The sequence below is a fragment of the Coregonus clupeaformis genome, chromosome 21, assembly GCF_020615455.1.
Source record: "Coregonus clupeaformis isolate EN_2021a chromosome 21, ASM2061545v1, whole genome shotgun sequence".
NCBI lineage: Eukaryota > Metazoa > Chordata > Actinopteri > Salmoniformes > Salmonidae > Coregonus > Coregonus clupeaformis.
The window spans coordinates 32,556,705-32,571,678 of NC_059212.1; the positions used below are offsets into that span (position 1 = coordinate 32,556,705).

The 14,974-nt window shown below is 46.6% G+C and overlaps 1 protein-coding gene across 1 annotated transcript in view; it reads right to left on the minus strand.

Moving 5' to 3' along the window:
• Positions 1-3,453: 3,453 nt before the first annotated feature.
• LOC121535292 (apoptosis regulator Bcl-2-like) overlaps positions 3,454-14,974 on the minus strand; it is a 50,325-nt gene continuing 38,804 nt past the window's right edge. Inside the window, exon 2 of the mRNA XM_041842199.2 lies at positions 3,454-3,648. Coding sequence (XP_041698133.1) covers positions 3,514-3,648 — 135 coding nt within the window. The 3' untranslated portion in view covers positions 3,454-3,513. The remainder of the gene's footprint in view (positions 3,649-14,974) is intronic.

The following is a 14,974-nucleotide window of genomic DNA, read 5'->3' on the forward strand; positions in this document are numbered from 1 at the left end:
CATTTGATTTCACCTCTTAAGTGCCACAGGTTGAGGATTATATTTACAACACTATAAGCATGGTGTCATGTAGGCTACATTAATTTAAACAGAATCACAGAAGGGAATATGAGAATGACTTTATACTTCAAATGATTCCTCCTCACATACAAACCTTTACACATATTTGATTTATGAACAAGTCAGTTAATGACTTATTATCCAAAGGTCTGGACAAAACTATACTTCTGAAAAAAATGTCATACTCATTTCTGTTTTCATATTTTCATATGTACATGTCACTTGAGGGTTTATCATGAGCAGGGGGATTCACCTCTGTTATAATAGAAAATGAATAGTGCCCTTGGTTATGATGATAGAATCTAGCAGGTCAAAAGCACAAGATGTGGATACTTTTCTGTCACTACATAAGCTTGAGAGGGAATTAATAATTATGTTAACAATGATCATACATACATGTATATCAATAAAGCACAGGTTAACACGTCCAGTTGGGTGCTACAGTATCTACTGAAATGTTATGAACAACACCAAGCAGGTTAATATTTACTGTGTCCCAAATAGCACCCTATTCCTGACATAGTGCACTACTATACTATGGAGCCCTTTGGTCCCTGGTCAAAAGTAGTGCACTATAAAGGGAATAGGTTGCCAGACATTGTCTTTACAACAACCCTTCCCCAAAAAGCCTTCAAAATCTCACTCCGACAATATTTAAAAGAAGTGAAAGTGAATTGGCATGTGTTTATCTCTTCATGCTACATCTTATTAACACAACGTTACTTACAGGTTCACTTTGGTTTACAGCTTTCTATAACAATAATGTATCTGTGTGGCAGGTTGAAGCTGTGAGTTAAGCTAAATCAGGACTATACAGTACAGCAGTGTTAAGCCAATATCAACATGTCTTACACAGAAAGTCACTATTCAATGTTACTCTACTGTAGATACAATAGCAGCCCCAAATAGTGTATTGTTACAGTGTGGCTCCGTTAAAAATAATGAGATACAATTTCTCAAGACATTTGAGTTTCTCCATGATGTTAACTTTTCATCTCATCTATGATTTAAATATCTGTGTTCTGGTACCTCTCAATAAATACAAATCATAAGTTGGTATGTGTAACATTTGCCCTATTCTGATATAAATATGGGTATACATAGTGAATATTCATTCTGTGAAAACTTCAGACGACATATGTTTTGCATTGATAAAAGAAGGCCAGAACAAAGAGAGAGATTTTTGGTGAGAGAAATCATTGCGATGAGTTAACAACATGCTCTCTACACATACTTATCTATATAAACGTGTGTGTGTGAAAGAGAGAGCAAAATAGTAAATATTATGGATAGTAAGCCTTTCCAAGAAGGTAATGTAATCTCCAACGCTAGACAAACACCTAAAGCATTGTGGGAAATTATTGTTGTGATCTGTGCCATTGCAGTGGCAGCCTCGCAGCAAGGAGGCTCAAATATCTCAGTTACTGGGAATACAATGGACACCACTCCAACACAGTAGAGCGTCTTTGTGTCCAATAGGGATTTTTGTTGTTGGGTATCCCATGTTAGAGTCTGCTACGGTTCGAGATACTGAGAGAGGTGCACACTGGGAGGTCCTCCTAAATGTGGAATCAACCATTAGCGTAGTCTGGGGGGGGGGGGCATGTGGGGCCTCTTTGTCCCATAGATCAGAGCTCAGCAGCAGCTGGAGGACATGTTCTGGGAGATTTGGCGGCTTGGATCAGTCCCCTTTCAGCAGTGGCTTGGGTGGGTGAGGTTCTGGTCAGAGCGAGAGAGAGAGAGAGAGCGAGAGAGAGAGAGATGCAGTTCAGAGACATCTGAAATGCTGATGGTGAGGGAGTGACATGAGGCCAAACGGATCCATGCCATTCTGGGACACAGTTCTTCCTCCAGATGAGAGATCTTAGAACAGGCTGTAGAGGAGCCTCTGGAGAGGGAGGCTCACTGTCACTGAACCTGTGGAATGAATCCACATCTTATGTTTGACCCCAATTCCTTTATCTCTTTTTGTCCGTATTCACATTGCTGCTCATTCCATGACTTTCGCTCTTTCGCTTTTTGTCTCTCACACTTTCTCTTTCTCTGTATCTACCGCTATCCCTCAATCCCCCTCTGATCTCGACTAAGCCAGAAACCCAGCTAGGTGGAATAATATTTTTCACTTTCTGTCAGTAACATCTGATCAAACAGGGGTTTGGGCTGTCTTCAATACCTCCCTCTATCCTCTCTTCAATACCTCCCTCTATCCTCTCTTCAATACCTCCCTCGATCTTTCTCTTATTACATTTCATATGGGTCAAATGCAAAAAAGTGACTCTACTGCACTGTCCAGCAGATCTCTCTAAGATCTCTGCAGAGCAAGCTGCGTCTGTGGTGCCTAGAAGACATGTTGTCAGAGCTTGTGTGTGTAACTAACAGTTCTGTGTTTTCAGAGTTCAGTGATGCTCCTGGTATCCTGGTATATTGCGGTGTAGAAGCGGTGGTGGACAGACACACCGTGCTGGTTAGTAGCGAGCTCCTTCCATTATACATTCAGAGCAGCTGTTGTGTGGAGGAAGTCCTTTGAAGGGGGTCCACACAGTTTAAACAGGGCTCCTCGCCCTAACAACCAGGGGCGGGGCCATCACCGTGGCTGCCTACTTCCTCATTGGTGCAAGCGGTTGAATCATCAATGTCCTTGCACTCCTTTTAATAAGTCGTTCTGGGGAGGCCTCGGTGTAATACACTCTCAGAAAAAAAGGTGCTATCTAGAACCTAAAAGGGTTATTCGGCTGTCCCCATAGAATAACAATTTGTGGTTCCAGGTAGAACCCTTCTGGGTTTCATGTAGAATCCTTTCCACAGAGGGTTCTACATGGAACCCCAAAGGGTTCTACCTGAAACCAAAAAGGGTTATCCTATGGGGACAGCCGAAGAACCATTTTGGAACCCGTTTTCTAAGTGTCTATGCTTTCTTTTGCCTTACCCACACATGCTACACGAGCAGACAAAGGTTTCATGCTACAACTAGTACTGAAGCAGGCAGAACAAACATGACAGCAACCCTCCCTTCCTCTCGTCTCTTTTCAAGCCCTCAGTTGTCTCTCCAAACTCTTTGTGATTACAGTTAAATGGCACGACTTTCATTACATATTTTCTCCGTTTCCTGCTGTTGTTTTATTTGTGGCTTTGTTTTTTAAGTGAAGGGTGAGGAAGAGGGAGGTTTTTTGGAGAACGGGGAGAGAAGCTTTGAAGAGAGAGAGAGAGAGAGAGAGAGAGAGAGAGAGAGAGAGAGAGAGAGAGAGAGAGAGAGAGAGAGAGAGAGAGAGAGAGAGAGAGAGAGAGAGAGAGAGAGAGAGAGAGAGAGAGAGAGAGAGAGAGAGAGAGAGAGAGAGAGAGAGAGAGAGAGAGAGAGAGAGAGAGAGAGAGAGAGAGAGAGAGAGAGAGAGAGAGAGAGAGAGAGAGAGAGAGAGAGAGAGAGAGAGAGAGAGAGAGAGAGACTCTCTCCCCCCTTCACTTCTGTGTAAGGTAAGCTCCGATGGTAAGACTTGCGGCCCCCAGTGCAGCCAGGCCAAAGACAGTCTTGATGGACGGCCACGAACAGAACACAGAGTCCCTCTGTCTGTCATAGAGCTCAACAAAGGCCTCCTGAAAGATAGACAGTGAGAGAGGCAGAGTTAAAGAGATTGAACAGGATCTTAAGCACTTACAGATTCGTAACATATTGTGCGAATTTGAATTCATAACATATCATACAAATTGCAGGAAACATTATTTAAAAAATTGCAGGATGTAACATATCATACAAAATGGATGCCATTGTACACAATCCGTTTTGGCTTGTGAGCGCAACTTTCAAAACTACTGCCTGAAATTATACAAAACCTTTATAACGCATCTTTAATACAAGCACTGTGTGTATTCTCGTGTTCAAAGCTTGCTGGGGGGTCTCCTTTGGAAGTGCCTGCAGGTCTAAATCCCCTTGGCCGCCATCCAACTGCTGTGTTATTACATGCATGCAGGAAGCCGGATCAATTTCAAACCAGCGCCCCTCACACTCCTTGTGCCTACCCCTTCATAAACACCACGCACACGCATGAACGAACGCACACACACACACAGACACATACCCTGGGATACTCATGGAAACAACCCAAGACAAACACTCCAAACATGGGGATCCACATGAAAACATACACTCTCAAACCCATGTCATGTGATACACTACTTCCTATTGATGGGAGCTACAGTATACTGTATATGGTCATTAACATATTCATGGCAAACACCACATAGCAGCTGTGATTCTCCATATACAGTGAGCTCCAAACATATTGGGACAGTGACAAATGTTTTGTTGTTTTGGCTCTGTACTCCAGCACTTTGGATTTGAAATGATACAATGACTATGAAGGTATTTTCATCCATATCAGGTGAACCGTTTAGAAATTACAGCACTTTTTGTACATAGTCCCCCCATTTTAGGGGGCCGAAACTATTGGGACAAATTCACTTATGGTATGATATTTATGCCTCTGTAACTTTCTCACTCATCATTATTCATGACTACTTTAACACACATAAGTCAATTTGTCCCAATACTTTGGTCCTCTGAAATGGGGGGACTATGTACAAAAAGTGCACGATGAAAATACCCTCAAATTAAAGCTGACAGTCTGCACTTCGACCCCATAGTCATTGTATCATTTCAAATCCAAAGTGCTGGAGTACTGAGCCAAAACAACAAAATGTGTGTCACTTTCTAAATACTTTTGGAGCTCACTATAGATGCTTCATGGTCGACGTGAATGCGGTAGGCGAAGTCAAACGCAGGACACCGAGCTACTGGAAACGATACTTTACTAACAAAGTAACCAGCATACAAAACAACCTCCAAACAGGGAGGGGAATACCCGCACACTAGCAACTGCCGAAAATGACGAGAACAATCACATAAAACACACAATGAACGACAGAGGATTAAATAGGGAATACAATACAACATAATAGGAAACAGGTGTACACAATCAAGACAAAACAAGTCAAACACAGAAACATAGATCGGTGGCAGCTAGTACTCCGGGGACGACGAACGCCGAAGCCTGCCCGAGCAAGGAGGAGGAGCAGCCTCGGCTGATTCCGTGACAGTACCCCCCCCTTGACGCGCAGCCCCAGCCGTGCGCCGACCCCGGCCTCGGGGACGGCCAGGAGGACACGGAGCAGGGCGAGTCGGATGACTCCGGTGGAAGTCCCTCAACATGGAGGGATCTAGGATGTCCCTCCTGGGGACCCAGTACCGTTCCTCTGGACCGTACCCCTCCCACTCCACGAGATACTGCAGGCCCCCCGTCCGACGCCTCGAATCCAAGATGGAACGGACTGAGTACGCCGGAGCCCCTCGATGTCCAACGGGGCGGAGGGAGCCTCTCGTACCTCACTCTCCTGGAGTGGACCAGCCACCACCGGCCTGAGGAGAGACACATGGAACGAGGGGTTAATGCGGTAATTAATGGGCAGTTGTAACCTATAGCATACCTCGTTCAGTCTCCTCAGGACTTTAAATGGCCCCACAAACCGCCGACCCAGCTTCCGGCAGGGCAGGCGAAGGGGCAGGTTTCGGGTCGAGAGCCAGACCCGATCTCCCGGTGCATACCCCGGAGCCTCACTGCGTTGGCGATCGGCGCTCGCCTTTTGCGGCCTGATAGCCCGCTGCAGATGGACATGCGCAGCGTTCCAAGTTTCTTCCGAGCGCCGAAACCACTCATCCACCGCAGGGGCTTCAGTCTGGCTCTGATGCCAAGGTGCCAGAACCGGCTGATAACCTAGCACACACTGGAAAGGCGTAAGGTTAGTGGACGAATGACGGAGTGAGTTTTGGGCTATCTCTGCCCAGGGAATATATCCCGACCACTCCTCTTGCCGGTCCTGGCAATACGACCTCAGAAACCTACCCACATTCTGGTTCACTCTCTCCACCTGCCCATTACTCTCGGGGTGAAAACCTGAGGTAAGGCTAATCGAGACCCCCAGACGTTCCATAAACGCCCTCCAGACTCTAGAGGTGAACTGGGGACCCCGATCAGACACTATATCCTCAGGCACCCCATAGTGCCGGAAGACGTGTGTAAACAGGGCCTCAGCAGTTTGTAGGGCAGTAGGGAGACCTGGCAGGGGAATGAGACGGCAGGCTTTAGAAAACCAATCCACAACGACCAAGATCGTAGTGTTCCCCTGGGAAGGGGGAAGGTCCGTGACAAAATCCACCGATAGGTGAGACCACGGCCGTTGTGGAACGGGTAGGGGTTGTAACTTCCCCCTGGGCAGGTGTCTAGGCGCCTTACACTGGGCGCACACCGAGCAGGAGGAAACATAAACCCTCACGTCCTTCGCTAAAGTTGGCCACCAGTACTTCCCACTAAGGCAGTGCACTGTCCGACCAATACCCGGATGACCAGAGGAGGGTGATGTGTGAGCCCAGTATATCAAACGATCGCGAACCTCGAGCGGCACGTACTTCCGACCCTCTGGACACTGTGGAGGAGTAGGATCGGAACGTAACGCCCGCTCGATTTCCGCATCCTCCCACACCACCGGTGCCACCAGACAAGACTCCAGGAGTATGGGAGTGGGCTCAATGGACCTCTCCTCTGTGTCATATAGTCGGGACAGGGCATCTGCCTTAGCGTTTTGGGACCCTGGTCTATAGGTGAGTTTAAATGCAAAGCGGGAGAAAAACATAGCCCACCTTGCCTGGCGAGGATTCAGCCTCCTCGCTGCCCGAATGTACTCCAGGTTAAGATGGTCAGTCAGAATGAGAAAAGGGTGTTTAGCCCCCCTCAAGCCAATGTCTCCACACCTTCAGGGCTTGAACCACAGCTAGCAGCTCCCTGTCCCCCACGTCATAATTGCGCTCCGCCGGACTGAGCTTCTTAGAATAGAAAGCACAGGGGCGGAGTTTAGGTGGCAGGTCCTTTAGACATTTAAACGCCCTGTCCGCCTCAGCCGACCACTGCAGGCGCACCGGACCCCCCTTAGCAGAGAGGTAATGGGAGCTGCTACCTGTCCAAAGCCCCGGATAAACCTCCGATAGTAATTGGCAAAACCCAAGAAGCGCTGCACCTCCTTTACCGTGGTGGGAGTCTGCCAATTACGCACGGCAGAAACGTGGTCAATCTCCATCTCTACCCCTGACGTGGACAACCGATGTCCCAGGAAGGAGATGGACTCCTGGAAGAACAGACATTTCTCCGCCTTCGCATACAGGTCATGCTCCAACAGTCTACCAAGCACTCGACGCACCAGGGACACATGCTCGGCTCGTGTAGCAGAGTATATTAGAATGTCATCAATATATAAGTCCCGGAAAATCTCGTCCACAAATGATTGGAAGACTGAAGGAGCATTCATTAAACCGTATTGCATGACGAGGTACTCATAGTGACCCGAGGTGGTACTGAATGCTGTCTTCCACTCATCTCCCTCCCTAATGCGCACCAGGTTGTACGCGCTCATGAGATCCAATTTTGTGAAGAATCGCGCCCCGTGTAATGACTCCGTCATACTAGCAATCACCGGGAGAGATAGCTGTATTTGATTGTGATCTGATTTAGACCACGGTAATCAATACACGGGCGTAAACCCCCATCCTTCTTCACAAAAAAGAAACTTGAGGACGCAGGGGAAGTGGACGGCCGTATGTAACCCTGTCTCAGAGATTCGGTGACGTAGGTCTCCATAGCGGCCGTCTCCTCCTGAGACAGAGGATACACGTGACTACGTGGAAGCGCAGCGCCTACTTGGAGGTCTATCGCACAATCCCCCTGTCGATGAGGTGGTAATTGAGTCGCCTTCTTCTTACTGAAGGCGAGTGCCAAATCGGCATACTCAGGTGGAATGTGCAAGGTGGGAACTTGGTTCGGGCTTTCCACCATCGTTGCCCCTACGGAAACGCCTACACACCACCCAGTACACTGATCAGACCATCCCTTGAGAGCTCTCTGCTCCCATGAAATGTTGGGGTCATGAGATGTTAACCAGGGAAGCCCCAACACCACGGGAAACGCAGGAGAATCAATCAAATACAAACGTAATATCTCCTCATGGCCCTCCTGCGTTTTCATCCGGAGAGGTGCTGTGACCTCCCTAATCAATCCTGACCCCAAAGGGCGGCTATCTAGGGCATGAATAGGGAAGGGCACATCAACAGGCACGATAGGAATCCCTAACTTATAGGTGAACTGGCGATCGATAAAATTCCCAGTTGCGCCTGAATCTACTAGCGCCTTATGCTGGGAGTGAGGAGAAACCTCGGGAAACACCACTTTAATACACATATGATCAACAGAGAGCTCTGGGTGAGTTGGGTGCCTACTCACCTGAAATGACTCATCAGTGCGTTGCCCACTGCTTCGATTCCTAGGAGACCCTCCCCAGCACCGACCAGCAGTGTGTCCTCTGCGGCCACAGTTGGTGCAGGGGACGGCCTCCCTCCTGGTCTCCCTAGCACCAGCACCCCCGAGCTCCATAGGGGTCGGCTCGGAAGTGCTGGGGGATGGAATGGACGGCCCCGACTCCGGACGTCCGCGGGTAGCCAACAGGGTATCCAGGCGAATCGACATGTCCACCAGTTGATCAAAGCTGAGGTTGGTGTCCCTGCAGGCCAATTCCCGACGCACGTCCTCCCTCAGGCTACATCTATAGTGATCGATGAGGGCCCTCTCATTCCATCCCGCGTTGGCAGCCAGTGTCCGGAAGTCCAGCGCGAACTCCTGCACGCTCCTCCTCCCCTGTCTAAGGTGGAATAGACGCTCACCCGCCGCTTTACCCTCTGGTGGATGATCGAATACTGCCTGGAAGCGGCGGGTGAACTCCGCATAGCTGACCGTAGCGGCGTCTATCCCACCCCACTCGGCGTTGGCCCACTCCAGCGCCTTGCCGGACAGACAGGAGATGAGGGCGGACACGCTCTCGTATCCCGAGGGCGCCGGGTGAATGGTTGCTAGGTAGAGTTCAACCTGCAGTAGGAAACCCTGGCACCCGGCCGCTGTGCCATCATAAGCCCTCGGGAGCGAGAGCCGAATCCCACTGGACCCCGGAGGTGAAACGATGGGCATAGCCGATGGTGGTGGTATCGTTGGAGGGGGTATAGGTAGACCCCCTCTTTCCCATCGCTCAATGGTGTTCACCACCCGTTCCATGGCGGTGCCGAGAGCCTGGATCATGGTCGCTTGGTGTTCGACGCGTGCCTCCATAGATCCAGCTGGCACCGCCTCTCCTGCTGACTCCATGAATGGTGTGTGATTCTGTCAAAGTGCGACGTGAATGCGGTAGGCGAAGTCAAACGCAGGACACCGAGCTACTGGAAAGGATACTTAACTAACAAAGTAACCAGCATACAAAACAACCTCCAAACAGGGAGGGGAATACCCGCACACTAGCAACTGCCGAAAATGACGAGAACAATCACACACAACACACAATGAACGACAGAGGGTTAAATAGGGAATACAATACAACATAATAGGAAACAGGTGTACACAATCAAGACAAAACAAGTCAAACACAGAAACATACAGTGGGGGAAAAAAGTATTTAGTCAGCCACCAATTGTGCAAGTTCTCCCACTTAAAAAGATTAGAGAGGCCTGTAATTTTCATCATAGGTACACGTCAACTATGACAGACAAATTGAGGAAAAGAAATCCAGAAAATCACATTGTAGGATTTTTAATGAATTTATTTGCAAATTATGGTGGAAAATAAGTATTTGGTCACCTACAAACAAGCAAGATTTCTGGCTCTCACAGACCTGTAACTTCTTCTTTAAGAGGCTCCTCTGTCCTCCACTCGTTACCTGTATTAATGGCACCTGTTTGAACTTGTTATCAGTATAAAAGACACCTGTCCACAACCTCAAACAGTCACACTCCAAACTCCACTATGGCCAAGACCAAAGAGCTGTCAAAGGACACCAGAAACAAAATTGTAGACCTGCACCAGGCTGGGAAGACTGAATCTGCAATAGGTAAGCAGCTTGGTTTGAAGAAATCAACTGTGGGAGCAATTATTAGGAAATGGAAGACATACAAGACCACTGATAATCTCCCTCGATCTGGGGCTCCACGCAAGATCTCACCCCGTGGGGTCAAAATGATCACAAGAACGGTGAGAAAAAATCCCAGAACCACACGGGGGGACCTAGTGAATGACCTGCAGAGAGCTGGGACCAAAGTAACAAAGCCTACCATCAGTAACACACTACGCCGCCAGGAACTCAAATCCTGCAGTGCCAGATGTGTCCCCCTGCTTAAGCCAGTACATGTCCAGGCCTGTCTGAAGTTTGCTAGAGTGCATTTGTATGATCCAGAAGAGGATTGGGAGAATGTCATATGGTCAGATGAAACCAAAATATAACTTTTTGGTAAAAACTCAACTCGTCGTGTTTGGAGGACAAAGAATGCTGAGTTGCATCCAAAGAACACCATACCTACTGTGAAGCATGGGGGTGTAAAGGAAAGAATGAATGGGGCCATGTATCGTGAGATTTTGAGTGAAAACCTCCTTCCATCAGCAAGGGCATTGAAGATGAAACGTGGCTGGGTCTTTCAGCATGACAATGATCCCAAACACACCGCCCGGGCAACGAAGGAGTGGCTTCGTAAGAAGCATTTCAAGGTCCTGGAGTGGCCTAGCCAGTCTCCAGATCTCAACCCCATTGAAAATCTTTGGAGGGAGTTGAAAGTCTGTGTTGCTCAGCGACAGCCCCAAAACATCACTGCTCTAGAGGAGATCTGCATGGAGGAATGGGCCAAAATACCAGCAACAGTGTGTGAAAACCTTGTGAAGACTTACAGAAAACGTTTGACCTGTGTCATTGCCAACAAAGGGTATATAACAAAGTATTGAGAAACTTTTGTTATTGACCAAATACTTATTTTCCACCATAATTTGCAAATAAATTCATTAAAAATCCTACAATGTGATTTTCTGGATTTCTTTTCTCATTTTGTCTGTCATAGTTGACGTGTACCTATGATGAAAATTATAGGCCTCTCTCATCTTTTTAAGTGGGAGAACTTGCACAATTGGTGGCTGACTAAATACTTTTCTTCCCCACTGTAGATCGCTGGCAGCTAGTACTCCGGGGACGACGAACGCCGAAGCCTGCCCGAGCAAGGAGGAGGAGCAGCCTCGGCTGATTCCGTGACATTAACGGTGCAACTGCTTCTCCATAATCTTAGTGAATACAGCCTGTTATAAAACGATCACATACTGTATGTCCTTATCATGTACAGTATGATATTCACCCTGGCTTAATGTATTTATGACCCATGTGTTGTATGAGGAAATCAAGACGTCCGTTTATAAGCCTTCAGGCCTTGACAGTGGAAACAGCTGTACAGGAATCTACAGTACAAAGATCCCCCCTGAAAACCCCATAAATGGTTGCTGTTGATTGTTCTGTATCAAACTGGTTAAGGCGGGAAGGAGTGCACCATTGGCTACATGAGGGGTGTGAGGGTTGGGGGGTCAGGACACATGATTGTGTAGCCTTTTCCTCAGAGCTGAAGGAGGCCCTGTTGCTCAAACCCCTGTCCTACAGTAAATCCCTAACCCTAGACTGGTAATACATAGTCGTTACAGCAGTAGCACTAACCCTAACCCTAGACTGTCTCAACACTGACAATCATATAAGATAATAAACAATTATTTTGAGATGCAATGGATTATAGGTACAAAACATACACCCATCACCTCAGTAGTGGAGTACTGTTATGGCTGGTAACCTAATTATGGGTGAACTCAATTAAATTAAATTCTACTTTATTAGTCCTCTGGGGGCCAAGTCTACTTCAGCCTGACTTGATTAGATCAAGGCTACATTTACCTACATTAATTATGTTATGTACTATTTGTAAAGCAACACAAATATATATTTGTTTCAAATTTGTCCTTGATCTAATAGAAAGAGAAACTGGGTGTCACGACTTCCGCCGAGGCTGCCTCCCCTCCTTGTTCGGGCAGGTTTTGGCGTTCGTCGTCACTGGCTTACTAGCTGCTGCCGATCCATTTATCATCACTCCACTTGTCTTGTCTAATTAATCACACACACCTGGTCCTTATCCCAATTAGTAATTGTATAAGTGTTCCCTCTGCTTCCTTGTCTGTGTGGGTGATTGTTTGTAGGGAGCTGTGTGTAGCTCGGTTGAGCTACCCTTACCTTGTTGTTGCCAGGGTAGATATTTCCCCTGTGCCTGAGTTTTGTTGTCGCATGCTTGCGCAACTGTTTATCGACGGAATAAACTCTTTGGATGCGTATTACTCTCCTGCGCCTGACTCCTTCTATCACACGCATCACACTGGGCCATCTTCTATGAAGAGTCACACTGTTAGGCAGTGTAAGCAAATATTTCTAGTAAAGCAACGCAAAGCCTCACAGGATGACTAAAAAAGGCAATCTGTTTCAAACGGCTACGGAAAGACAAAAGTATTTCCTGACTCCCTCCTTTCCCTCTCCTTTCCTGTAGCGTCCCTGAGACCAGAGGCCATTGACACAGTCAGAAGAAGGATCAGATCAGCAGTATCTTCACTTTAGGCCCTCTGGTATCAAAACAAACAACCATTCCTAGTCAGACACCATTTACTTAACCACAAGACATTTCTCCTATTGTTAGCATTGCTATCATTTGTTTTTTTGTTGTTGCTGAAATTAGTTTAATAGAAAAATATAGAATTAAATAAAAAAAATACCAATTGAAAAGGCATGTAGGACATTCAACACACTGAAAATGCCCCCTCTCCCCCTCCCTGATAATACCCACCCACCAACACACACCCTTCCATCCCTCTCCCTTCTTCCTATAAGCAGTATTCGGGTATTAACTAGTGTGCGGGTGCCTCAGTCAGACCTCCTACTGTGAGGAATGTGTTCACAGTAAGCTACTCAAAAACACAGGTTGCCTGATACCCCTCTATTCCCACCCACCACAGGAAAAACAGTTTGCTGAGAGAACAACACAGACCTGCTACTGGGTGCTTCTACCAGCCGGTGCATGACACCTTACTGACCATAGTATGATACAGTTAGGTACATGATGCAATGCCAGTGAATAGGCAAAGAGACAATGTGCATCATCAATGTTTGAGCAACCAAAAATGGAATGTCAATGGAATTGTGCAGCCAGCCAAAATAATTAAAGTGGAACTGACATCATTTTAGCAACATGAAATCTTATTAAAATCTGTTCATATACACTCCCAGGAAGAATATGACACTTTTAAAAACATTTTCTGACAAGCATTTAGATATGGTAATTTTCAAGTTTTCATACATTCTTAGAATGTTTGAGAATTACGTATACTAAGGCATTTGTGGAAATTCTATAGCAATATAGAGTGGGAAAGCAGCCATGCGTTTGAACAATTAATCGACACCGCAGTAAATAAAACCTAATAAAAACATCTGTCTCGTCCAGGACCGGCGTCTACGCAGACCGGTGCACCATAGCCAATCAGCGCTACAGTAGTCCTTTATGCAAACAAGCCATTTGCCACACAGGCCTGCCATCATTCACTTTGAACTTGACTGTGTGTTTACAGGCAGTTGCAACAGCGCAACTTTAGAACATTAGAACGCATTTGCCAAAAGCCACAAAATACACCTGAATGGATTTCTGCAAATACAGTGCATTTGGAAAGTATTCAGATCCCTTCCCTTTTTACACATTTTGTTACATTACAGCCTTATTCTAAAATCGGTTAAATACATAAAAACCCTCATCAATCAAACACACGATACCCCATAATGACAAAGTGAAAACAGTTTTTTAGACATTTTTGCAAATTTATGAAAAAAAAAAATACCTTATTTACGTAAGTATTCAGACCCTTTGTTATGAGACTCGAAATTGAGCTCAGGTGCATCCTGTTTCCATTGATCATCCTTGAGATGTTTCTACAACATGATTGGAGTCCACCTGTGGTAAATTCAATTGATTGGACATGATTTGGAAAGGCACATACCTGTATATATAAGGTCCCACATTTGACAGTGCATGTCAGAGCAAAAACCAAGCCATGAGGTCGAAGGAATTGTCCGTAGAGCTCAGAGACAGGATTGTGTCGAGGCACAGATCTGGACAAGTGTACCAAAAAATGTCTGCAGCATTAAAGGTCCCCAAGAACACAGTGGCCTCCATCATTCGTAAATGGAAGAAGTTTGGAACCACCAAGAGTCTTCCTAGAGCTGGTCGCCCGGCCAAACTGAACAATCGGGGGAGAAGGGCCTTGGTCAGGGAGGTGACCAAGAACCCGATGGTCACTCTGATAGAGCTCCAGAGTTCCTCTGTGGAGATGGGAAAACCTTCCAGAAGGGCAACCATCTCTGCAGCACTCCACCAATCAGGCTTTTATGGTAGAGTGGCAGGGGCTGGGAGACTAGTCAGGATCGAGGGAAAGATTAACGGAGCAGAGAGATCCTTGATGAAAACCTGCTCCAGAGCGCTCAGGACCTCAGACTACGGCGAAGGTTCACCTTCCAACAGGACAATGACCCTAAGCACACAGCCAAGACAACGCAGGAGTGGCTTCGGGACAAGTCTCTGAATGTCCTTGAGTGACCCAGCCAGAGCCCGGACTTGAACCTGATTGAACATCTCTGGAGAGACCTGAAAATACCTGTGCAGCGAGGCTCCCCATCTAACCTGACAGAGCTTGAGAGGTTCTGAAGAGAAGAATGGGATAAACTCCCCAAATACAGGTGTGCCAAGCTTGTAGTGTCATACCCAAGAAGACTTGAGGCTGTAATCGCTGCCAAAGGTGCTTCAACAAAGTACTGAGTAAATGGTCGGAATACTTATGTAAATGTGATATTTCCGTTTTTTATTTTATAAAAAAAATAATATTAATCCATTTTAGATTAAGGCTGTAATGTAACAAAATATGGAAAAAGTCAAAGGGTCTGAATACTTTCCTAA